General features: G+C 40.7%; 1 protein-coding gene across 2 annotated transcripts in view; it reads right to left on the bottom strand.

The window, feature by feature from the left end:
* Nucleotides 1–14: 14 nt before the first annotated feature.
* Nucleotides 15–25,278, bottom strand: part of LOC130557746 (glutamate receptor ionotropic, NMDA 2D) — an 81,801-nt gene continuing 56,537 nt past the window's right edge. Inside the window, exons 9-16 of one of the 2 annotated variants that reach the window (XR_008963342.1) lie at nt 24,643–24,796; nt 22,211–22,336; nt 21,449–21,678; nt 19,390–19,550; nt 16,222–16,409; nt 11,206–11,447; nt 7,166–10,631; nt 15–6,879 (exon numbers count right to left, since the gene is read on the bottom strand). Coding sequence is in view for 1 of the 2 variants with exons in the window: in XM_057339758.1 (XP_057195741.1) it covers nt 7,443–10,631; nt 11,206–11,447; nt 16,222–16,409; nt 19,390–19,550; nt 21,449–21,678; nt 22,211–22,336; nt 24,643–24,796 (4,290 nt within the window). In the remaining variant the exon portion in view is untranslated. Of the gene's footprint in view, nt 10,632–11,205; nt 11,448–16,221; nt 16,410–19,389; nt 19,551–21,448; nt 21,679–22,210; nt 22,337–24,642; nt 24,797–25,278 lie in introns of both variants that reach the window. The other variant, XM_057339758.1, reaches the window with a different exon arrangement.

Below are 25,278 nucleotides of genomic sequence, written 5' to 3'. Positions count from 1 at the left end.
CTGTCACGGTCCCACCGTCTTGTTTATGAAATTCTAGTCGTGTGGTGGGATCGGGGCAGAGTCCTTAGGTTATGTGTGGAGAGAAACATATTATTGTCCGTTTGACAATAATATACGTTCTCTCCAGTGTCTTGTCATTGGCCCCATTCCTCTCGTTTCCTTGTTATCCTTCCCTGAGTGTTTGATTAACCACACCTGCCCCATGTCGTTATCCCTCGTTTGTCTTACCTATATATACCCTCTTGTTTCATTGTCCTGTGCTCGTTCGTTGTTCTTGTTCCTGTCCGTACCAGTGGTCTGTTTAATATTCCAAGTCAAGTCGAGTTTTGTAAGTCTGTTATTTAGCGTTTGTCTAGTGTTGTTCAGTTTACCCAGTCTTAGTTAATCTGTGTCCTGTCTGCTGCATGTTATCTTGTTTTCTTGGTTTTTCCCCATCGTGGGTGTTTTGTTTTCTACTTTTGTTTTCAATAAATATATTATTTGTTAACCCCTTATGTCCTGGTTGCCTGCAATTGGGTTCTCCGCCACGCAAGCCTTGACAGTTTTGACTGTAAAAGTATAAAAGTATTCAATATCAAAGTGCACCTCTTTTTCTCTCCATTGTAAAAAGAGAGTTCATACTGGCCACACGCCATCAGCTTATTAGTCTTGACGCTGCACTAATGAAGAGGAAAAATTCTATACAATCTATATCTAGACAATCCCCCAGCCTTTACAATTCCTCATCCTCCTCTGTCTTTCTCTGTTTTCCAGACCACCGTCTGACCAATTACGCGAATCTATTACGGCAAAATGAAAACATCCAAATTTGCCTCTGTCTGGTCTTGCTTCTCCAACTTTCAAATAAAATTAGACACAAATTACATTTCAGAAACATTGCTTTTGGAAACCAGAGGACACCAGCAGAGTTGTAATGCTTTCCCACAGAACTGTTTTATGCTGGTCCGTCTCATAACGATCCCATTTGAATAAATCACAGACCTCTCTTATTTACTTTTGATGTGTATATAGTTGGGAGCATATGGCAGAGAATTAAATGGCCTTTAAAAATTCAAAACTACGGGAAAAACATTAACTTGAATTGCCTCTGCGCCATGTGCAACATTACCAGCATTTTCGGACTTACTTCAAATTTTGTTGCAGATTCCTGTGATTCAATGTTTTATGTATTTTGTTTTTGTTACACGCCAACATAGACTCCGTGTGTGTCTGTTTTATATATATATTTTGTTCGAAATAAATAAATAAATAAACCACACAATGGTTTTATCAATAAGAGAAGCAGCAAAGTCCTGCGAGACAAATTGATATTAATGCTGATGTCAATAATGGTGAGAGATGAGCACCGTGGCATGTCAATTCTGGGAAATTCCTCGCTCGACCCTAGCAGAGAGAAATAAAAGATGAAGAAAAAGTTCTAACATGATTTGCTTTGTGGATGAAAAGACGCCAAGGTGCTCTCCGTTATTCCTTTCCTTTGCTTTTTTTTTATTGAGAGATCAAGTCTCTGCGCTGGTGCAGCCTGCGGCACGCAGGGCTAATGATGAAAAAGGGAACATTGCAGCTTCTATCATGTGCAGGATGTGAAAGTGCGTAAATGTGTATGTGTGTTTAAGGTGAGCTTTAAATCCATCTTTCTGCTACCGCACTTTCTTTATTTCTCTCGTCTCCCTCATACAAACGTGCAGTGCTAATCTGAGCATTGATGCTATAGTGAAAGGATAAGCAAAGACTCGCTTTCTGCTGCGCTGCAGCACAAGCTCTTCATACTCGCGCGGCTTTGGCGAGACATAACGCTGCTCAGTGTTGATCGATGCATAGACATCAGCACACCACAGAGATGGATCATCTACAGAGAAGCACTCCCGAGACGAGGCTAAAAGCGTTCCGATAACAACAGATATACAACGCTGTGACTATCTTGTGCACACTGCATACGCATAAAACACAGATATGCATAAAACACAGCTTCCAGAGTAAGTGGGTACAATGAGAATAAAGATCCAACATCAAAGCTCAGACATCATTATTTGTTTATGATGTGCTTGTATTTCATCTATACAAAATAAAAGTACATGTTGGGTTCTGTCCTGGTCAGCATGACACTTAATCAATCTACCGTTATGACCGTTTTCCTCAATAAAAGTATGAAGACATAACCCATGATCTACAGTGGAAAAACTCAGATTGATGTTTCGTGTCTAGGTGGATGTTTGTGGATGGCAGTTCAACTTACAAGAGCAAGATCACAGTTTCTATGAGGAAAAATGGGCCACGCATTCTTGTACAGAGATGGTATCTTATATAAGGTCAGATCTAGTCTTCAAAGATCAAAGCTACGCTCACATCAAAAACATAAGAGAGAGGAGGAGGTGAAGAGAGATGCCAACAAAAAGCGGGTATAAGTCTGAACCAAGGTACAAGAGAATTACTTCCCCCAGCAGACAAGAATTCTCATGTTGACAGACAAATACAGTAATGAGCATAAATAAGCAAAGGCCAGCAGGCGATACGATTTTTAAACAAAGTATTCTTTATGAAGCAATTCTTAGCACTGACCCCTTCAAACCCTTTTCCAGGACGTGATGTCATAACAAAGCAAACTCTGATTGGTGGAAGCATCCCGTCTGGACTGTACAGTACAAAGGTCATACATATTCTCAACTATGTATATATGTGTATGTCACACACACATACACACTTGCATTGCCGTTGCTTACAGTGCCGATAACACGACACAAATAAAAACATTTTCAGCAGTGAGAAATAAAAAAATGTCCAAGCAATATTAAAAATAAACAACACAGATTTTTGTTCAGAAATAAAAGCATTTCTCTTTCTTTTCCTTCTGCATTTCGAATGATGAGATGGGATCATATGGTTATGAATGTGATGGAGGACTCAAAAGTAAGAGTGAAATCAGTAGGGACAGAATAATAAGTGTACATGCTTATCCAGCAGCAACACTAAAACGACAGACCACCTATACATCTCAAACATCATTGATGGTCTTCAGCAGCAGTTAATGGAATAAATGTAGGCTAAGTAAAGCATGTAGTGTTCAATCACAGGAGCTGACCTGCTTTCACACAAACACACATGCACACACTGATCTTGCCTCAGCTGTGATCAAGTGAGGAGAGCTGCACTTTTATCCACCGAGCTGTCCGTCAAGTAATGCCTCACATCTTGGTCCCTACAGCTACCTGGAGTCACTCGGAATCTAAGCTCTTGAGAGAGAGAGAGAGAGAGAGAGAGAGAGAGAGAGAGAGAGAGAGAGAGAGAGAACACCTGCAGGATTGGTGCTATATCATAAATGCCCAGCCCTGCAGTATGTGTGTGTGTATGTGTGTTAGATATGCGCTGAATAATCCAAAAAATAAACTGAGATCCAGGCACAGTGCTACACAGTTTGCACAACTGGATGACAAATAAGCAGGATGTTCAAATACTCAGTATTCACACCCAGAAAAAAATGCTGTTATTTTCAACCCAACGTTGGGTCAAAAAGGGACGAACCAAACCGTTGGTTTATAGATTAAACTGTTCTGGGTTGCAAATATAAATATGTTTTGGGTTAATCTAACCCAACGGTTGGATTTGTCCTACTTTGACCAAATGCTGAGATCAAAATAACCCAGCATTTTTAGAGTGCATGATTCAGGCAAACAACACACTTTGCTATCCCATAATTCCACTTTTGGTGAGCTGAGGAGCCATCAGATTTGAAAATATGAAAAATTTTAATGACAGAACGGAATCTTTTTTTGTATATCAGTAAAAAGCAGTTCCTGATATGCTGTAGTTGGCCTTTTTGGTAAAAAAAAAAAAAAGAGGAGCACACAGGATATAAACCTCAATCTTGTCATTGTATCAGTTGCTTTTCTCTCGTGTATTGACAAACATACAAACAAAGAACTTAAAGCAGCAGCCGACCAGCCCTTAACACAATATATGCCATTTTAATTTCCCAGCCAAACATTTACCACCACTGACACTTTTACCAACAATATCCAACCTCGTACTCTGTCTATTTCACAATGTGCACATTTTGCTATGATTATATGATACAGTCAAAACAGGAAGGAGTGAAGCCTTTGGTGAGTGTTTGTTTGACAATGGGAACGACATATCTACTGCCTATAAACTGTACCCTCCAATCCAACGTAAGATTATATCAGGGGGCGTTCACAGAGAACTCATTTTTTATTTTAATATAGCTGGATGGCGGTGTCTAATATGTGTATATAAAACCTGAACTCTGAAATCGCAAAAATGCAGCACTTATGGCGCAAGACACAAAAGAAAACAAAGACGCAAAATGCTTAAAGACATTCATCTAGCCATAGCAAGAATTTGGGGGACACAAGAACGCTTTAAGTGTGAACGGCCCCTTTAAACTACATTATTTATCCTCGTAACAATGAGTTGTGTACAGTACAGCCCAGACTCGCAGTGTCATGGTCATCAGGTACAACTCTTCAGTCACATTTTCAGTCATTTCTCAATTACATAATAACTTTAATTGATCATCATGTTCAATAATCAATTGATAGAAGCAGGAACACAGTAGCTACTGGTCTCTGTTTTTTTCTTGTTTTGTTTTTTGCTAACTGAGAGAACATACAGAGATGTAACAGAGAGATTTAAAAAAATCAAAAAATTCTTAAAAGGAAAATTCCAGAGGTACGTTGTTGAAATCAATGGTGCCGTGGTGACAAACACTGAAAAGAATAACAACAAATTATGACAAACGGATAAATGGTCAAAAGGACAGAGGCAGCAATGAGGAAACAATACAACATGGGCAAAATACATGTGTTTAGGTAGTATTACAGTATCGGTAAAAAAATAAAAAATAGTAGATGAAAGTATGGACGGAAGGATGAATGAGTAGATGAAAACAGATATTAGACTTGTTTTTTCTTCACAGGCACTAATGTTTTCACAGTCATATAGGAGGAATCAAAATTCAAAAATGTCTCCAGAGTCTAGAATTGCTACAAAGCTAAAACATTTAAAACTATTTCTACTTCCACTTCCTCCAAGTATATCAAACATATCTCATTATATATATATATACTTGTTTGTATATATATGTATATATTTGTTTGTACATATATATTATGTATAGATAAAGTATATGATGGCAATGAAAACTCAATACAATGGGCAATAAAATATCTAAGTCAATTCACAGTATAACATGATACATTCTCAAAAACATAGTATATAGATATAATATTTCTTTTTGTTCTTAAGAAAAAAGCTACATGGGAATTTGAAGTCCGTTCTGTACATGCAGTCACAGAATCCTGTGTTAGCGCCTTCAGACTCAGTAAGGGTCAATGACAGATCAAGTGTACTCGTGGCACACTATTTGAATTCAATCATTCCACATCCATCTCCCTGGCCCCCGCCGCGCTTCCAATGCCGAGCGGGGTGGATATTCCGCTGACACGCCCGTATTCCCGGCATTACAGGAAACGCTGAGCGAGGGGATTAAGCGGCTGTGTGGGATTCGCTTTACACAACACGCAATTCAATACCTGAGCTTGTTAGTTCTCAACTCATGCGACGACATGTGGGGTTTTAAAATGTGAAGAAGCCCTAAAATTCATTGTAAGTGAAAGAACCTTCCCCAGGTGGCCGTGTAAAAGGAACGATACGTGAAAGGGAGACAAACATCACTTATTCCCACGTGTCAAGTCAAATAAAAGGGCGGTAGAATCTGTTCATCTGTGACGACATGTACAAGTTTTCTGCGCCCCCGCCCCCCCAGATTAAAATTGTCCTGTGACGAGTAACTGCATCCAGAATGCTACAAAATCTACCGCATATCTACTTTTTGCTAAATCATTTCAAAGCTACATTCAACTACAACATGGGCAAATAAGCGGTGCCTGACGTCAAATAGGTATTTAAAAATCTCTTTACATGATGATTGACATCAATTGTCTTGCAACTAATAAAGTTGAATGCTTCAGGCTGGCTGAGGCTGTCAGCTAAAAACGTATTATTGTGTTTGTCCTCTGCTCTTCATTATCATATGATATCGCTTGCACTGACGAGAGCCAGCAGCTTGTGCTTTATTACATGCAACTATGCACTGGAAGTAGTCCTGCCTTGATAACGTCATTCAATGACAATGACAGCCTTACCTCACTCAGATGCAGCTGTCTGCTCGAGATCGAATATGTAATGAGTAAGAAACAAACCAAGCACGATCCACGCATGGGCCCACCATTCATAACCATTAAAATACAGTTTTTTAATATTATGTAGCCATCTAGTGCCAATCATAAATATTGCAACCCATCATCGTTTGATGAAAGACAAGTATTGCTTATATGCAAAGATAGGACTGTCACGCTGGGCAGTAACGTGGATCTAGTTTCGATCATTTGATAAGACTGTCGTCAAAAAATAACTCTGTAAAAATTGTCATCACATCTATAATCCCACTATTTAACATCAGACACAGCTGGTTTACCCTTTTGTTAAAATACAACCACAGTGAGAGCAATAAATAGCATAAAATAAAGAAAACCTGAATTAAGGAAAACAATGATACGGGTAAATTGCTACATTTTGTTTTGTTTGTGTTCTTATTGTTTTTCTTTTGAAGCGTCTCTCTTTAGAATATAACGCCATCTCTGTTTGATGTCAAAGTGACACCATGGCATTAAAGTTCTGATAGGACAACAGAAGCTTGACTGAAATGTTGATTCTGATTGGCTGAAGCTTGCTGTAGAAATACAGGCAAAGTGACACAGTTTAGTCTTATTTACTTTGAGGTCAAACTTCAATTTTCCAGCATGGCCCTGAAAGAGGAACCCAAACCAGTACATATGGTACAACATCACTGTTGCCATGTGCCTGAAAAGAGATAGAAACATAGGAGGGGATTTTTGTATTTATGTGCATCAGGTTGCCATGGAGACACTTTCAGTCAGTGAGTTGATGCTGCTCATCTGAGCCTCTCTGAGACTGCATTCAGATCAGACTACAGATTAATTCCAAGTCATCTCTAAATAAACTGAACAGCCAGTTTGAGCCACAGCAGTATTCAATGCCCGTAATCTCACGGTTTATGTGGACGATGCCATAAATGTCTGTTCCTTGTTTTCGGGAGTATATGTGTAAACATGACATCATTACTCACAGAAGATTCCAGCCTATCCACTGTTCTCATTGGACGAGAGGAGCACGGAGGACATCATAATACTCAGCTCAGACCGAAGATGGAGCACGGCTGGAGTATCCGTGGTGACCGTGGTAGGATTTGGCGAGCCATTCCCTGCCTCGACTGTTGTTTCTTTGCTGCTCAGGTCACCATCGCGGACGTTTTCCTCGTCTTGGTGCGGCGCATGTATGTGGATCACACTCCAGCTGCGCTTCACAGTAGAGCTCACACACACACGCAGCAGCGAAGCCCCGTGTCATACTTCACTCTCGAGGCTGGAGAAATGGGCAGAACCACGGCGTGAGCACAGGCTCTTGGCTTTGAGCGGCAAGTGGGGGGAATAGAATCGCCGCGGCTGGGGCACAGATCGAAGTCTCTGGTACTGGAGCTTAGCACTGGCCGTGGCTGCCTGGGAAGAGCCTGATGCAGCCCCGGGGGAGAGCACAGGTGGGGACATAGATGCAGAAGATGGAGGTGGAGGAATGGGCATGGATAAGGAGTTGGGAGCAGACGGTATCTGTAATGAGGGAAGGAGCGGTTGGGGTGGGGAGGGTGATGGCTGGGATATGTGTTCTGAGAGCTGGGCTTGCTGGGAGCTCAGGTTGGACTGGCTTCCAGATTTGGATTTGTCAGGTTTGGGAGGTGGTTTGGGCCGAGAGCCTCCGCTGAAGCTGTGGCAGTGAGGAAGCAGATCCTCCTGACTGTGGGAATGAGAACTGCTGTGTTTACGGGGTACATGCGGCCTACCCTGTCCATACTGTGCACATGCATACGATGCCGTGTCCTGCATTCTGTCTCGAGACCTGTGACCTTTACTCTTTGACCCACTGCGGCCACGTTTCTCACCCTTCATTTGTAGTTTGTCAACTGACCAGTAGCGTCGCGGGGGCGGGAGTGAAGTAGGAGGAGGTGGCCACTGCGTCCCCAGCCCCTCACTGCCTCCTCCAGACCCCCATCCGATCCCTGGACCTGAACCCAAGAAATCACCTGCTACACCCCACCCCTCAGCCCGTCCCAGAATGTAGTCGTCACGACTGTTGACACTTCCACCTCTTTCACGAGCGGGGTACGTCCCAAAAAACCAACCCCCGCCCCCTATTCCACTAGCTCCACCCATTCCATTTCCTTCCCAATATCTCTCAAAACGGCCAAACTCTCCTGAAGAACCTTCGTCTGAGAAACTTTCCTCTGCACGTATTCTGTCCCGCTCAGATTCTGAAACCGCACATCTACCCCCTGCCTGTCTCAGTCTCTCCTCTATTCTTTCCCTCTCTTGTTCCCTCTCTTGTTCCCTCTCTCTCTCGTCCTCCTCATCCTCAGAGTCCCACTCATGGAAGGACAGGCCTTCTCTGGTGTTTACTCGTCCCCTTTCGTAATGGAGGAGCAGCGGCCTTCGCTCTCCCATTCTCCCTGCTGCCTCTCTCTCTACCCCACTGCTCCTCCTCCTTTTAGATGACGAGAGGAAGGTTTGTAAAGAGGAGGGAGGGGAGGGTCCAGAAGCCTCTGTGCCCCCTGCTTCTCCTCCACTGACCCAGAATTTGACAGATGAGGGGAGTTTGTTGAGGTTGGGATAACGTTTGCTGGACGGACGATGTCGTGAATGGGAGCTTTTGGGTCTTTTCTCTCTACCTCTACCTCCCCCGCTCTCCTCCCCTCTTTCATCCCCCTCATCCTCACCTCCTTCTCTCCTTTCCCGTTCCCTCTCTCCCTCCCAAGCTGAGAGGCTGCCTTTGTCAACAAACCCACCACGATACTGATTGCTAAAAGAATAATCTCCCTCTCTATCCCCATCTCCCTCACCTTCCCTTTCAGCCTCAACATCTCCCTCCTCTGGCTCTGATGGCTTGGCGGAGGACACCTTCTTCTTTTTCGTTTTCATCGCCTTCTTTTTCTTCTTTTTTACCTTGCGACGTTTCCTCTCCCTTTCTCTCTCCCTTTCACGCTCCTCCCTCTTTTTCCGCTTTTTGCTTTTCTTCCTCTTTTTCTTTTTCTCCTTTTCTCTCTCTTTCCTACGTTTCTTCTCTCTTTTTCTGTCTGTGTCTCCTTGGGTTCCACTACTTCTTTCCCTGTCTCTCTCTCTTTCCGCCCATCCTGCCCACCAATCCTGGAGCTGTGCTAGCTGGCTGCCCCCCCTCTCTCTTTCTCTGTCCTTTTTTTGTTCCCTGTCTCCAAAAGTGCCCCATGGTTTGCGTGGGGGTATTGGAGGAGGAGGGACGTGAGTAAGAGACCTGGGAGAGAGAATGGACCGCTCTCTATCCCTAGTTCTGTTGTGGCCCTGCAGAAGACTGGACTCCTCAGTCAACTCATCCAAATCCTCCTCATCCTCCTCCTCGGCCTCTCTGTCTCGGGTGCTGCGAGATGAATCTGTAGATGTGGATGATGGAGAAGTGGAGCGTGAGGATGTGGCTGAGGATGTGGTTGAGGAGCTCGTGGTGGATGTGGAGGATGACGTGGAGGTGCAGGGGAGTGATGGAGAGGGGGATGGAGGAGTGTAGGTTGGAGAGATGGTGACTGGCACTGGGATGGGGAGCGGAGGTGAGGGTCTTGGCCTTCGACTGGCTTCCCTACCTCCACCTCTCCGACCCAGCAGCAGGATGTTTTCGTACAATGGACCACCGGGCTCTTTTGGCTTTTTTGGCCGCCGTTTCCTCCAGAAGGATGAGGGGAGAGGGGGAGAGGGGTGCTGCAGTGGGGGGTTAGGCGTGAGTGGGGCTGGGGCCTGGCTTTTAGGGGGCAGCCTGGGAGTCCCCAGAGGTTTAACCCCTCTACCCTGACCCCCTCCACCAGTACCCACTCCCACCTTCTTCCCCATGCCATGGTCTATGGCCTTCTCCTGGTAGAAAGCCACACCGGCTGGTGGGGGTTGTTGGTGAGCTCTGGGGACTGTTTTTGGAGTTTGAGAACCTGTCTGTTGGTCCACACATGGCCCAAGTCCCTCAGGATCAATAGGTCCATAGTAGCGCTTATATCCATCTAGACCACTTCCTGTACCTCCAGCACTTGCCCAGGTAGGTGCCACCTTTTGAGGTAATGGCCCTGTTTCTGAAAGGCCTCCTCTCACACCCATGGGGGCAGTGGCACTAGTGGTTTTGGGTAGTCTCCATCGGTCCACAACGGCCAGCCTGCGATCCGGCCGGGGTAAAAAAGTAGTGCATGGCAATGGAGCTCCCATGAGTTGAGTATTTGAGGGACCCAATGTTGCTCCAGAATGAACGATTGTGGGAGGGGATCCAGGAAGAGGTGTTTTGTAAGACGGAGGAGGCTGAGGCTGCTGTGGTTGTTGCTGCTGCTGCACCATCGCAATGGCTTGATTGGATACAGCTGATGTGACCACATGTGAGGAGGAAGAAGCAGGAACCATGGCAGTATGATGGTGGGTAGGAACTGTGACTTTGGCCCCACATTGTGCGGTTTCATCCTCAAAACTGCAGCAGCTATACATTCCCTAAGTGTATGAAAACAGAAGAGAAATATATATTACACAACAAAAATAAGATATTCTGAGAAACATGCATTTGTTCATAAAATAGTCACATTTTTATAATGGTTAATCTCATAATTTCCATAAACATTTCCATAAAGTGATAGTTTATTCAAAATGAAAACGCTGTCATCATTTACTCACCCTCTTGTCATTTCAAACTTCTGCAGAAAACAAAATATATTTTGAAAAATGTTTGGAACCAAACAGCGGCAGTACCCATTGATGCCTTGGTTTTGTGTCCATGAAATAGAAGTGAATAGGTACTGCTGCTGTTTGGTTAGCAACATTCTTCAAAATATCTTCGTTTGTGATCCGCAGAATGAAAGTCATACAGGTTTGAAATGACAAGAGGGTAAGTAAATGATGACATAATTTCCATTTTTGGGTGAACTATCCCAATAATCTAACATCCTCTGTAATAATACAAGAACAATCCCCATTGCCATCCTTCTAATTCTACCCAAACTCACTTTTACCTCCAACATTCTGATTAATTGTATATCTATATCCCATACACTTCACGCTTTTCTCTCACCCTGCTGAAGGCAAGTAGAAAGTCCAGTTTGCCGGACTGGCCCATTTTGCTCATGCAGTGCCGGAGCCTCCAGTACACCAGGTGCTCCCAGGCAAAGACCAGCAGACTGAGACCCATGGCCACTAGCAGCATGTAGAACACTCCCGCCATGTTGTCTATGTCTAGTTTGGAGCTCATCACTTCAATTTTATCATTATGACAGATCCCTGAGAGCCAGAGACGCTCTAGCATCTCAATCTCATCTAAAGGGAGAGGAAAGGGGAGAGACATTACAACATTACTCACGTGATCATTTATTTGATGAAAAGACAACTTTACATGACACAAATGTGTCACTGAGTATCCCTGACTTCAACAAGGTAGTGTATTTTATACCTCACATAGTTTTCTTATCTATACATGTTCAAATTATAACCCCTGGAGTTTGGATTACCTATGGAATACTTCTAGATGTATATAGTATATGTGTTTTTGGAGCTTCAAAAAATGGGGTGCGATTCACTGGCATTACAAATCTATGAAGAGCCAGGATATTATTTATTATAACTGATTGTGTTCAGCTAAAAAGGAAGATGGCATGAGGGTGAGTAAAAACATTTTGGGTGATATAAGCTATATACTGTATACCTATATCCATTATACAATATATTTAAATACAGTAAACCTTTAATTTATTGGCCCTTTAACTACTGTATCAAACTGATTTGTTTAATTTATTGAAGATTGTTAAAGGTGGTTAAAAATGTCTGTCCTTCACAATTAAAAAATGTCCAAATGAACTACCATACACAATGTGTATCAAAATAAATGCCGGTACTAAAACTACAGCTATTGAGACTATTGACTGTGAACAGAATAGCACGGAATCACAGATATACTGTTACTTCCACTTCAAGCACAGCTATGTAAGTCAGCTGCTATTTTTTATCTTTGAGTATTAGATTGAATGTATTACAGGTCAGAGGTCAGGGAAAAAGAAAGCAAGGTAGTGCATTCATCATTAGAGGTCACTGCGAGGAAAAGGAACGCTACTGTTAAGATGAATAGTCAGTTTAGAAGCTGATCAAAAGGGGCGGCCTTTGTTAATCCTAAAACTGAGAGAGAACGAAAGCCAAGGAGAGGGAGAGACCTGTAGGCTAGTAAAGGCAAGGCCCTGCATAATGATCTACCCATAGTCACTTTTCCACCGAGAGTAAATGAGAAGAAGGTAAGAGAGTTCTTTGTCTTTTCAAAGCTGCATTGTGTCATGGGAAATGAGAGGATGTGGAGTAATAAGTAAGAGGCTGATGAGAAGGAGGGGAGTGACTTTGTCATTATGGCAAATGGCAGAAGAACCTCTTCTATTCAAAGTGAAGAGCAGTTAAGGTAAAAAAGAGGAATGAACCCAGATGTTGAGAGTGAAAGGAGGGTAAGAAATTGTTGTGACTGTTGTGTATATTGTTTGTCTGCGTGCGTGTGTGTGTGTGTGCGTGCGTGTGTGTGTGTAAGGTGAAAGATGTAACTTGAAAGAGAGAAAATGAAATAAGATAGAAGCAGCAAAGGACTGATAGGCGGAGGGTGGAAAAACAAGAGGACAGAGAGGAAGAGAGTGGTGAAAGGGTGAGATCATAATCATTTAATTGTGCCGGAAGATGGTCAGGCCAGCTGCAAACTCAGGAGAAAAGCAGAATCGCACCTTCCATCTACAGAAAGACGAGCTTGTCAATTACCTCAGACCAACCTGAGGTATGTACTGCTGCTTTACTGCTTTATACTTGAGACTGGCCAATAGCGTAGCAGCACGGGTTATCTCAACACAGGTCATCGCAAAACCCATGCAGAGTGATTCACGACAAGCCCATTTTGCATTTAATCTCTGCATATGCAACATAATACAAGCGCATCATCAGCCATCACACGTGAATGACAGTTGCATTGATCTCGCAGAGGCTGAATGATGGCGTCTGTCTCTTACGCAATCAAAACAATCTGTCCCGCAAGACGTAACCTGCAGGCATTAATCACAATGTAGATGAGAAGCCGCGGACACGTCACATAAAACATTTCACAAAAGAAGAAGCAGCGAAGCAGGACGGAGAATGGCGGCGCTGAATCCCATGTGGGACCTTAACAGATAATGGCACAAGCTTGGCTGGGAACCGAGCGCTGCCTCGCTCTTACACTGCCCATTCACCTCCTTAACCGACTCCTGCCTGTGGTTCTGGCAAAAGCACCTCACTGACCACAGCCAAATTCAGCAGGTGTGTCATGCTGTGTGTGGATACAGACACGTACACTCAAACACACAGAAACAATCACACATTCTTGCAATTGCACTTACTGTAAAATTCACAAATAAACACCCACACTCGCCATAAACAAATGTAAATTCTCTCCCACATAACACATTCTAACCCACCGACACGTACACATGCTTTCACACCTCTGCTCTTGCCATAACAGCTTCTGTTTGGCAATGGGACTTTGGGCTGGCACGGTTAAGTTGGCACATTTTAACAGCTAATGCTTTTGCAAGGTCTTTAAACTCAGGCAGACAGCCAGTTGGTGCCATCTGCGTGACCTCCGGTGCCGTTCCCCGTGAAGCCCCCTCTGATCCCGCCCTGACCCGAACAGCTATCACACCAAAGCAAACACTGCTCCTGGATCAGCCTTAAAGGTCAAACACCTTTAAAAACACATAGGAAACGGCGAGGGGCTGTAGCGAGTTGTTGGAATTGTTAGGTTAAAGAACACCTATTCGAGAAATTCACTGCAAAAGAAAGCTGTTGGCCCTGAGATAAAATAACATAGGGCTTTTAGCAGGGAAGAAGTGCTTTTATGTGCCACTGACCAATGAGGTAACCTGCAGTGTTTTAAAGACATGAAAAGGCTGCAGATGTGTAAGTGGCTGCCTGTGGTTTATAAAGGCGTGAAGAACTCGAAAAGTACAATTTGTAATCACTGCAACTGGCTTACCGTTGGAGGTTAGTACGACAAAAACGACATCAAACGATTCGATACGTCCGTAGGGACTTCCCACACGCTCGGGCTTCACAGCTAATTCCTCGGATTGAACTGGCACAGTTTAATCAATTAAGAATAGCATTATTGAAGTTGTGTGGATAATTGACTTATGCGCCCTCAATGAATAAACTAATACAGAAGAGCAACCTTTGCAACTTCAGAAGCCAGAAATTAACAACAGCATAACAAAGAAGCAAACCTTTTGCCACTGGGTATCATTCACTAATCATTTACTGTGTTCAACTGGGATTTGATTTATTGCACAACAAGGGCAAACCAAAATTAGTCTGTGCCATCGTTCTAATGTGAATGAATATAAATGTTTCTAGTCTGGGAAGTTTGTTTTCAAAGTCAGTAAAAGAACATAATACAGCCACAGAAAAAATTAAGAGATCATTTCAAAATTATTTTCAGTCTGATTTTACTTATTTATAGGTGTTTAGGTAAAATTATCATTTTTGTTTCATTCGGTGAATCTACTAACAATATTTCAAATTTTATATTTCTATATTTTATATTAAAAATATTGTTTCTATTTGTATTTATTTGCAGAAAATAAAAATAAAATAAAAAAGTTGCTTCTGGATTTGTTCAAAATGTATTTTTTTTATGTGACGACCTCGATTTTTCAACAGACACTGGACTGGAATGGCCACAATACATCTAGAAATGCTGATTAAATGATAATTTGGAACGGTCTCAAAAATGTTTGTGCCATACAGGTGCAAAACATACTTTAATTCCTCTAAAATCCTTTGAAGACAACAAGCATATACTGTATACATAAGACTCCTCGTAAACACACAGAAACTATTCCAGCTCAAGCTACCTCCTTTGCACATCATTTGTTACTGTTCAAGTAAAAGCAAGCCTTGTTGTAGGTGACTACAGTAAGTTATTCCATTTTTAATAACAATATCATTTACAAAAGCGACTTAAATTCAACACATTTGCATTTTCAGAAAATAACAATATCCACCCCTCAACAAACACCAACCAGACAAACAGAAAAGTCACCATTCATTTCACATGTAAAGCTGTTGGGCTGTTAAACAGTGGTGTTAGCTAATGGAACCTGGCACCACTGTGACAATTTCACTGTGGGAACCTGGCATACACACACACTTTTCCATACTCTCTTTCTCTCTGACACACTAAAAAGCCAAAGAGGATTTAAGCAGCAATCAAACAAACCATCCAGTTGAAACGAAACAGTGTGAGATAGATAATGTGTTTGTGTGTGTGTGTTTGAAGAAGACAGAAGGGAGGGTATATAAATGACAATTAAAGAATTAGTACTTGGACAACTACATCTGAATCAGATCCTTTCACATGGACACTGCAAATCCAGAACAGTTTATCCTCTACAGATTGAGAGAATATACGATCCTTCAAAAACACTTATGCCTTTTCACAACTACACACGCAACAAAAAGGGAATTTAATAAGATTTAATTGCGACTGCTATTGGATATATACTGCTTATCATTATTTGTTGAATAACTGCTGACATGACTAATAGAAAATGAACACAAAAATGTTTTTCCATTTACCACCTGCATTCTAGGTGCAATCTACAATGAACAGTTATTACGCATTTAGTGCATTGTGGGTAGATTTGTAAATTCATCCCCAGAATCTCAAGCACACACAATGTCTCTCTCAAACACAGCATTTCTGTCATTCCCAAGACTAAGTCCTTGATACATGCTCATTTTTTTAATGCTTCGATGAACTGCTATAATCTCCTTTAAATCAGTAAACAGCCCGAGAGCAGCCGAAGCACAAAGACAAATATCACCTGCCATACAACAGAGATACATATTGCATCATATCAAGAGAAATGGATTACGCAAAAGGGGATGGGTTATTGCGGTATGAATGAAATCTTGTTAAATATGCATAAAAAGGACTTTAATCTCCCAAAGGCTTTAATCTCAGCCTAAATGCATTTAAATACAATCCCTTAATTTTGGGCCCCTCACTGACGGCACAAAATCTTTGGGCCCTCACCATCGCCCACCAGCTGCAGTAAGGCCAGGTCCAGTGGGCGTTTCCAGCGGGAGTTCTTGATCAGGGCGATGCCGTAGCCCGTCGTGGCGAACACCTTCCCCGAGCCGATGGTCATTACCTTACAGCCTTCATCTTTACGAGCCATGTAGTTCAACACGGCCGCATCATAGATTAAGGCATCCAGCTTGCTGCGGAAAAAGATCATAGAGAGAGCCGGAGTCAGAACAGAGAGAGCGTGAAAGGTGGGCGAGGTGACAGACGGAGAGCGAAGAGAGAAGTTGTAGCGTTATATTAGCACTTTTGCTAAAATTGGACGAGGATAAGGAAATGACAGGCTCAGGAAAGCCACGGTGTGGATTAACAGCTCATGATAAACAGTGTTGGGAGTAATGCATTACAGTAACATATTACTTTTTGCTGTAACGCAGTAGTGTAAGGCATTACTAATCAATTTTCAGTAATATTTTACTCGGTACATGTTCAGTAACGCTTGCGTTACAACAAACTTTTCGCCCGAGAGATTAACAAATCAAAAATCCCGCAAGTAAGTTCTATTTCCTGTTCGTGAATAGACGCGTGTGGTGTCATTCATCTCCCTATGGCTGGTGGAACTTTATATTTTGTATTGTAACGCGGCATGATTTCAGTCTCTGAGCTAAAGGTCCGAGGCTATTGGCCCCGCCCGGTTCGCTATAAGCGCCAGTGTTGCCAGGGTTGCGGTTTTCCCGCACAATTGGGCTATTTTGAAAATGCAGTTGCGGGAAACATTATGGAGCCGTGGGTTGCGGGTTTATGGGCTACTTCATAATGTACTACGGCCGCCAACATGTTTATTTATATTCTAAGGATAAATGTTAATTGATGAGATTCTTAATGTGTATTCATACTCAGATGAATACCTGGCAAATCCAGGACCCCTTCTCAAAAGTGTGTGGAGCGAGCATCTGACAGGCAAGGCTACAGTACAGGGAGGGACACGGGAGCTCAGCTCAACCAAAAGTAAAATATAGTGGTGGTATTAGACAATGCATCCGAACTATGCTTTTACCAATGTTTTGTAAGGTGCATGTCACGTTGCACAATGAAAGAAATCACTCGTGAGTGTACAACAGTTGATTCTTCCGGCTGCCAAATATCACGTTTGAGCAGCTATACGCAGTCTAGAACAACTAAAACATTGACGTGCTTGTACACATTATACATATGCAATAAATTTAACCATGCTTATTTCTTAAGTAGGTTTTTGCATGTCTTACGAAGAGAAAACACGTTTCTCGTCCATTTCCGTGCGTGGCCTCAAGCACACATGGGATCTTTTTTAGGGGACACTCCACCCAAAAATGAAAATTCTGTTATGGATTACTCACCCTCTAGTTGTTACAAACCTGTATACATTTCTTTGTTCGGTTGAACACAAAGATATTTGGTAGAATGTTAGCAACTGAAAATTCTTTGGCATCATTGACTACCATAGCAGAAAAAAATATAATGGTAGTCAAATGTGACCCAGAATTGTTTGCTTTCCTAAATCCTCCAAAACATCTTTTGAGTTCAACAGAACAAAAACTATATACAATACCTAGGAAACCATTCAGATAAGTAAATATAGCAATAGAAACGTCTTTTGGCAGTTGTTAACTTTGATTTGACACCAGAAAATAATTGGGCTAGTTTTCATTCCTTTTGGGCGGGTTTTGAGGGGTCATTGGGCTGCTTTCAGGAAGTTAGCAAGATCCCTGTGACCAGCAGCAATGACAAGGTATGCTAACGTTTACATGATGACTATCTAGAATTCTATATAATCTAGTTCAGTGATGAGATGGGACTATTTTGTATTTAAATACCTTTGAAAAAAATAAATTGTATTTTGTATTGAAATGTATTTAATCGTAGTATTTTTGTATTTTCAAACTGAAATACTTTTTGCCAATCAACCTCCTTATTAGACTGCATGGATGGGCAGTGTATTCAAATACATCCATTTGAAATAAAAAATACTATTATTTTGTAATCTAGTATTTTTTTGTATTTATTTGTGTATAGCCTAGTTAATTCAAGAAATCAGCAGTCTAAAGAGGTTGATTGGCAAAAAGTATTTTGTATTTTGAAAATACAAAAATACAAAGACTTATTTTAGAATGTTAAGTTCTTATTTTGGTGAAAGTAACTCAAAAGTAATACAGGAGTCATGTAACGTATTACAATTTGAGACAGTAATATTGTAAGGTAAGGGATTACTTTTAAATAACAGTAACAAGTAATCTGTAATGTATTACAGTTTGGAAGTAACTTGCACAACACTGATGATAAATAGAGGAAGAGTGTGTGCGATGTAAAGGGCTGTTACTTGTGAAAGGAAGTGTGGGAGGAGGGAAAAAATGTGCAAACACATTGTGAAGGAACTCCTGTTTGAGAGAGCATGGTGGGGTTGGGAGGTGTGAAGATGAAAAAGGAAAGGGAGTTAGATAACATGTTGGAAACAAGGTTATTATTGTTTACGAGAACTACTGCAAAATATGAAAACAATTAGAGCAAAATGTTTTCTTTGAAAAAAGGAAAGGAAAATTAAACTGAAACTGCAATTGTCTGCTACAATAGAAACGAAAAATAAAGCCTGACAAAATTGTAGAGAAAATAAATTTAGTTTTTTGTATATTTTAAATCAATGCTGGGTGTACTTATTAAAGTAATTTCCAAAGCTAGACTATAAGTGTACTCTCTCTCTCTCTCTCTCTCTCTCTCTCTTAAACAACAAACACCCTCATTGCAAAAACAGAAATTATAACTCATGGTGAAATCACAAAAATACTTCTAATATCTGGTACACTACTATTGTTTACTGGATCATTACTTGAACAGCTTTAAAAACACTCTTATTATAGATACACTTCAAATATCTTTTGCTTATAATAGAGCAGCTAGTAGCTGTTTAGCCAAAGTATGTGAATACAGTCTGAATCATGAATGCCTAGGTGATGAATAACTGTAGCTAAAAATACTGCTAAATGTAGTTTGTAGGTTATGATCACACACACATATATATATATATATATAAAATAAATGCTTAAAATACACAAAAAATGCAAACTTTTCAAAACAACACCGCTTCTTGGATAAATAATAAAGTACATCAGAGATGGAGAGAGAAATAAGAAACTCAGCACAGACCCAGTCTTGAGGTGAGAGATGGCGTCCTCCACACTTTTCTGGTTGTATTTGATCATGTACTGGTGCATGTCTGGATAGTTACTGCGGATGTTTTTCTCTGTGCTTCCATTAGGGACCGTTCCGAATTTCAGAGGGGGGTACTGCTCCGTGGGGTGCTGAAACTGAGAGGAGGAGAGACGGACTGAAATCAATGCTGCACTTTTTTTTTTTTGAGAAATAGTAATTAGTGAGCAAACAATAGAGCAGGAGGAAAAAACAACCAGAATGACAAGAAATATATGAAAGTGAATGTGTTTCAGAAACAGGTCTAAAGCTACCGCAGCTGTCAAAACTAATTATAATACATCATAAACTGTGAACACTATACAGAGCAGCGACGATGAGATGCACATTGTGTTCCTTCTGCTTTTAACAAAAGAAAACAAGGGCAAAACAGATGGGGGAAAGTATTTACATTTAAAAAAGATTACAAAATGAACATGAGGCACAAAGAACAAACAAAAGACACCTAAAAAAAATTGCTTTAATTACGGAGATTTGTTGTAGCGTGTTTTCTAAAAATGACACAAAACACAATGGGACCCAAATAAATACAGAAGGACAATGTTTTCTCAAGTGTCCTTCAAGGTCAAAACGTAGTCAAGGTCAAGGGAATGTTTCCACTCTAAAAATGACATATTATTAAACAGTACAAAAATGCACTGTAGATGAGTGCTGAACGCTGCAGACAAACGCATCCAAAGGCAGACACAAGACGAGACACAATACAAAAACCTCTGGCTACTGCCGGAAGATTGAGTATAAATTGTCCTTATTGCTCTTGTCAGATTTGATAAGCTCTCGTGTTACTGATATGCTTCTTGTCATGTAAAGAACTAAGGAGGCACCAACATGTCACATAACTGCATAAAACCTGTATACATTACATTAAATTAAGTTCACATTTCATTAAATTTTAAATGACCTATTCATGTTTTTTGCCAAATTAGTGCCATTGCCACTAATAGGACTCTGAAAGCATCATACATTACAAAAGACAAACAGTGAGACAAATGTTGCATCACCCTACTCAATCCACTCAGTTACAGTTGTGCTCAAAAGTTTACAATAGATAGAAACATCCAGTGCTGCCCACAAAGTCAACACGATTCATTTAAAGTCAGGTGGGTGTAAACCTCTGAAAATGGTTTTGGTGTAAAAAAAAATATATAATTTCCTGAAAAACATTTACTGTATGTATTTTTAAATCTTCTGAAGGACATTAGTAAATGAAAAAATAAGATGTATAAATGAAACAATAACAATTTACACCAAAACCATTTTCAGAGGTTTACACCCACCTGACTTTAAATGAATGGTGTTGACTTTGTGGGCAGCACTGGATGTTTCTATCTATTGTAATAGTTGTGTATGAGTCTCTTGATTGTCCTCAATGTAAAAAGAGGAATCTCAACATCATACAGTTACTGCTGGACATGAGTCAAATATCCAGAAATGCTGAAAAAGCAAAGATTGTGGAGGACCTGGGTGATTGTTTTGAAGATCAGTGGACAGTCTAATGACTCATGACAAACAAGAATCCCTTAAACAACTATGACTAAACATAAAAACTGTCATGGATTGTTTAGGTAACATCATACAGTATTAAGAATCAGGGGCGTGTAAACTTTTGCCCTGGGCTATTTTTAGAAATTCTGTTATTATTCTTTAGTGTGAACTATATGTTAACATTTCTTTAGTGAAATAACTTGCTCAGGGCAGGACTAAATTAAAAATAAACCTTAATTTTCAAAAATCCTCTTATTTTTCCAAAAGTTTCAGCTTTTTCCAGATTCTGCAAGGGGTGTGTAAACTTTTGAGCACAACTGTACCAATTGAAACTGCTCCCAATCTGAAGTTTTTCAATATCGCTTTAGTCTCAGTGGTCACGAAGCGTATTGATTTCAAAATCCAAGTCGACACAACATACAGAATTTAGAAAACGCCGCGTGTGTCCATCCACAAGCTCTAATAAACACAAGCTGGCTCTGCAACTGTCTCAAAACTCCTACGGCCTTACCTTTTTATCGCTGAGGCCAGACACAGTGTCAATGTATTCCTCTTGGATCATGAAGGCAGCCAGGTTGGCAGTGTAGCTAGCCAGGAAGATGACAGCAAAGAAAGCCCAGACAAGAACCATGATCTTACTAGTGGTTCCTTTGGGGTTCTCTACTGGAACAGAGTTATTAAAAACCAGAGCCCAAAGAAGCCAGATTGACTTCCCTATTGTGAACTTAGAACCTCCAGCCTCTGACAGAGAGAAAGCAGGTGAAACAGAAAAAGAAACAAAAAATGAAAGAATTGACTTAATCATAAGAGAAAAGTATTGTTAAAAGGATTTCACTGTTAAACAGGTGATTGGAGAAAGAAAGAAAGAAAGAAAGAAAGAAAGAAAGAAAGAAAGAAAGAAAGAAAGAAAACCTTAAGGTTCTCATAATGTGAATAACTGGATTCCTACAGCCCTGAGCGGATGATGAAGTGAGAGAGAAGTGTCTGTGCCAGAGGAGAACAAACAATGAAGGGAGAGGAATACAGAGCACAGGAGCAAAGTCTGCAGTCTTTTATTATACATGAGTTTGGGAGAAACTGCCTGCACCACAAAACTCAAACCAACATCCGGCCCAATAAAGAGCAGGGGTGAGCGCTGCCATTAGCACTCCTAAATAAAGTCACAGACAAAAGAACTGTGCGCATTTATCTTGTTTATCTCAACACTGGAGTCTACAAAAATGTGGCCTTATTAAAAGATTACGTGCATGAAGTTAGAGAACGCCAGACTCACTCTTGCCGCTCTGAAGGCTGCGGTTGTACCCTACAGGACTGAAGAACTCGAAGATGAAAACGGTCACCGCCACAACAGTCAGGCACATAACAAACATCATCACCCAAACAGCAGGGCTGTAAGGCTCTGAGAGAAGACACAGAGAGAGAAGAGGACACAGAGATATCACAAAAGAAATTTCTGCTTCATTTGTGCTCATCATAGACCAGAGACAGCACAGATCACATACAATACATGCCAAGAGCGCAGCAACTATATTAAAACTAGAAGGGACACATCTCCATGCTTTTAGAAAGGGGTGATATTAAAGAGGTTTGAGTTTGTGAGGAAAAAATGTAGTTGGCTATGCAAATTGTTGACTTAAAGGAACAGTTTATCCAAAAATGAAAATTCTGTCATCATTTACTCACCCCCAAGTTGTTCCAAATCTGTATAAATTTCTTTGTTCTGATGAACACAGAGAAAGATATTTGGAACAATGGTTGCAATTTAAAAAAAATCATAGTACAAAAATATCATTGTATATTAATGTCTGTAGAAAACAAAATGGCATAGTTTGTAGAATTTAGGAAAGCAAACAGTTCTAGGGCACATTTGACTAGCATTTAATTTTTCCTACTATGGTAGTCAATGACTATGGTAGAACTGAAAATTACTAACATTGTTCCAAAGATCTTCCATAGTGTTCAGCAGAACAAAGTAATTTATACAGATTTGGAACAACTTGAGGGTGAGTAAATGATGACCGAATTTTCACTGTGGGATGAACTGTCCCTTTAAGACCAAGCAGAAGAGATGGTCCTCACTGCAGAACCCAAGATCCAGGGGGCAAGGCTGGATCTAGATCCAACGCCTCCCACTTTATATACAGTACTTAGCCGCAATTTGGAGAGTAAGTTGCAACTCGTGGTCGCCAACGTTTGCTCTATCAATGTCATCATTTAGTGTACGCCTGTAAGTAATTATCGCAGTTAAATATTTGTTAACCCAAACACTTACCCCTAACCCTAATAAAATACGTTATTAAAAATACACAATACACTAACCCTTACCCTAAACCTAATAAAATACGTTATTAAAAATATATTAATAAATACAGTTTGTCTCCAGAAAGTTTGTTTTCCGTCATAGGAAATAACTTTAGTTGAGACTCTGAATGCGGAAATGGTAGAAAAACAACACGAGTATGACATGTGTTGTGGTAAAGCTGCTGCAAAAATCTGTCGACCAATCACAACGCAGTGGAAAGAGACTGGATCCAGTGTCGACCAATCACAATGCAATGGGAGGAGACTGGATCTTGATCCAACCTTGCCCCCTGGATGTCGCGTTCTGCAGTGAGGAGCTACTGAAGCAGAAGCTAATGTCAGCCGTTTGCTTTTGCAGTCACCTGAATGAATGAATGTACAATCCAACATACAATTATATTAATTCATTATTCATAAAAATAAACGTTTTGAGAAGAGAACACTTCAATAACAAAAGACTTTATAAAAAGACTTTTATTAAATATGTACAAACTACCATTCGAAAGTTCTGCATCACATGACTGAAATGTATATTGTGATCTTTAAAATCATTTTCCTAAAGGCATTTGCTTATATATTTGAAACTATTTTGTAGACAAAAATATAATTGTGAAAACCAAGTCTTTCATTAGAAAACATTTTGTTTAATAAAAAAGTTTTATTGATTGATTTTAATGATTTGGACTAAATCATGAGAAAAGACAGCAAATACGAGCCCAGCATAGATGGGAAGTACTTCAATACCGTTTAGAAAGCATCTCAGGGTGAGACCTGAAAACTGGCTGATAAATTCTCTTTTGAACACACTAAAACATATCACAGCTTTGATTTTTTTTGGTTTTCTTCTCATCATCACATTATTGCTTTATGACTTTTTTATCCTACAATCTAGAAAAAAATATGATTAAGTGATGATTAAGTGATCCTAAACTTTTGAACAGTTGTGTATATTCAAAGTTGTCACATAAATGTTTTTAAACTATTTCTTTTACCACAAAAATTTAATTTCTACAAAGTTTAGTTTAGGTTTTAGCTTTACGCTAGTTTTTTAACACTCAAATTGTATCTTCTACAGTATGACTGTATCCATGGCAACTGGGGATTTACAATCTTGTCATACTTATAGAGAGAGGCTGATGAGATTTATGCCTTTCCCACTTTTCAGATCCTCCTGCAAACTCTAATAGTTTAAAATAAAATCAAGTCAAAATTGTGATGAAAAAATGTTGCTTCTCACTGAAGTGTGATAAATAGTTTGTTTTGAAAGGGAACTGTAAGTCTGATTGATGAGCTCTGAAATGATACACACCAATACCCGAAAAGTCGTACATCAAAATCACATGTAGCAGAGACCGATTAAAGTCAAATGTGAAGCATTACGGCTGTGACCGGGCGCAAACTCACCGAGGAAGGCAGAGGGAGAGACAGTTCCGTTACTACGAGAGACCATGACGCTGATGCCCGTCTCCACGAAGGGCACGGAGAAGTCCACCACCTCCGACCTCTCCTCGTTGATGGTGAGGGAGCCGATTGCCATGTCCGCCCGCTTGTACACAACCTAGTAAACAGGACGAAATGGAGGTATTTATTTTCCCATCTTATCTCACTGAAATTACACACAGGTGAGACTGCAACAGGATGGGAAAATCAAGTCATTGCGCACAGGAGAACCAAAGCGACTCTAACAGAAATAAGTTTTAGTGTAGTTCCTCTAAACACAATAAACACAACATACTGCATTCGAGTCATTCGATTATGTACATCAGACCACTCACAGCGGAGCCATCAACTGAGATGAGTCCACAGCATGGAATCAGCATTTCGCCTCAACGCAGGGACCATATGCGGCATGTAACAGGTGGTCTATCTGCAAATTCGGAGAACCTCTTCCAGCCTACACATCTAATTAATATTCATTCCACATACTGGCCGCATTCCAGTATCCATAAATTGGTAGGGCAGATAGTGTACTAAGATGCCTGCACACACAGAAGCTACAGGAGGCAGGTTATCCATCTCTAGACAGTATACCCCATACAG

This window comes from Triplophysa rosa, linkage group LG8 (genome assembly GCF_024868665.1).
Source record: "Triplophysa rosa linkage group LG8, Trosa_1v2, whole genome shotgun sequence".
NCBI lineage: Eukaryota > Metazoa > Chordata > Actinopteri > Cypriniformes > Nemacheilidae > Triplophysa > Triplophysa rosa.
The sequence above is the reverse complement of the archived record's forward strand: the minus strand, read 5'-3'. Positions and strand labels throughout refer to the sequence as shown.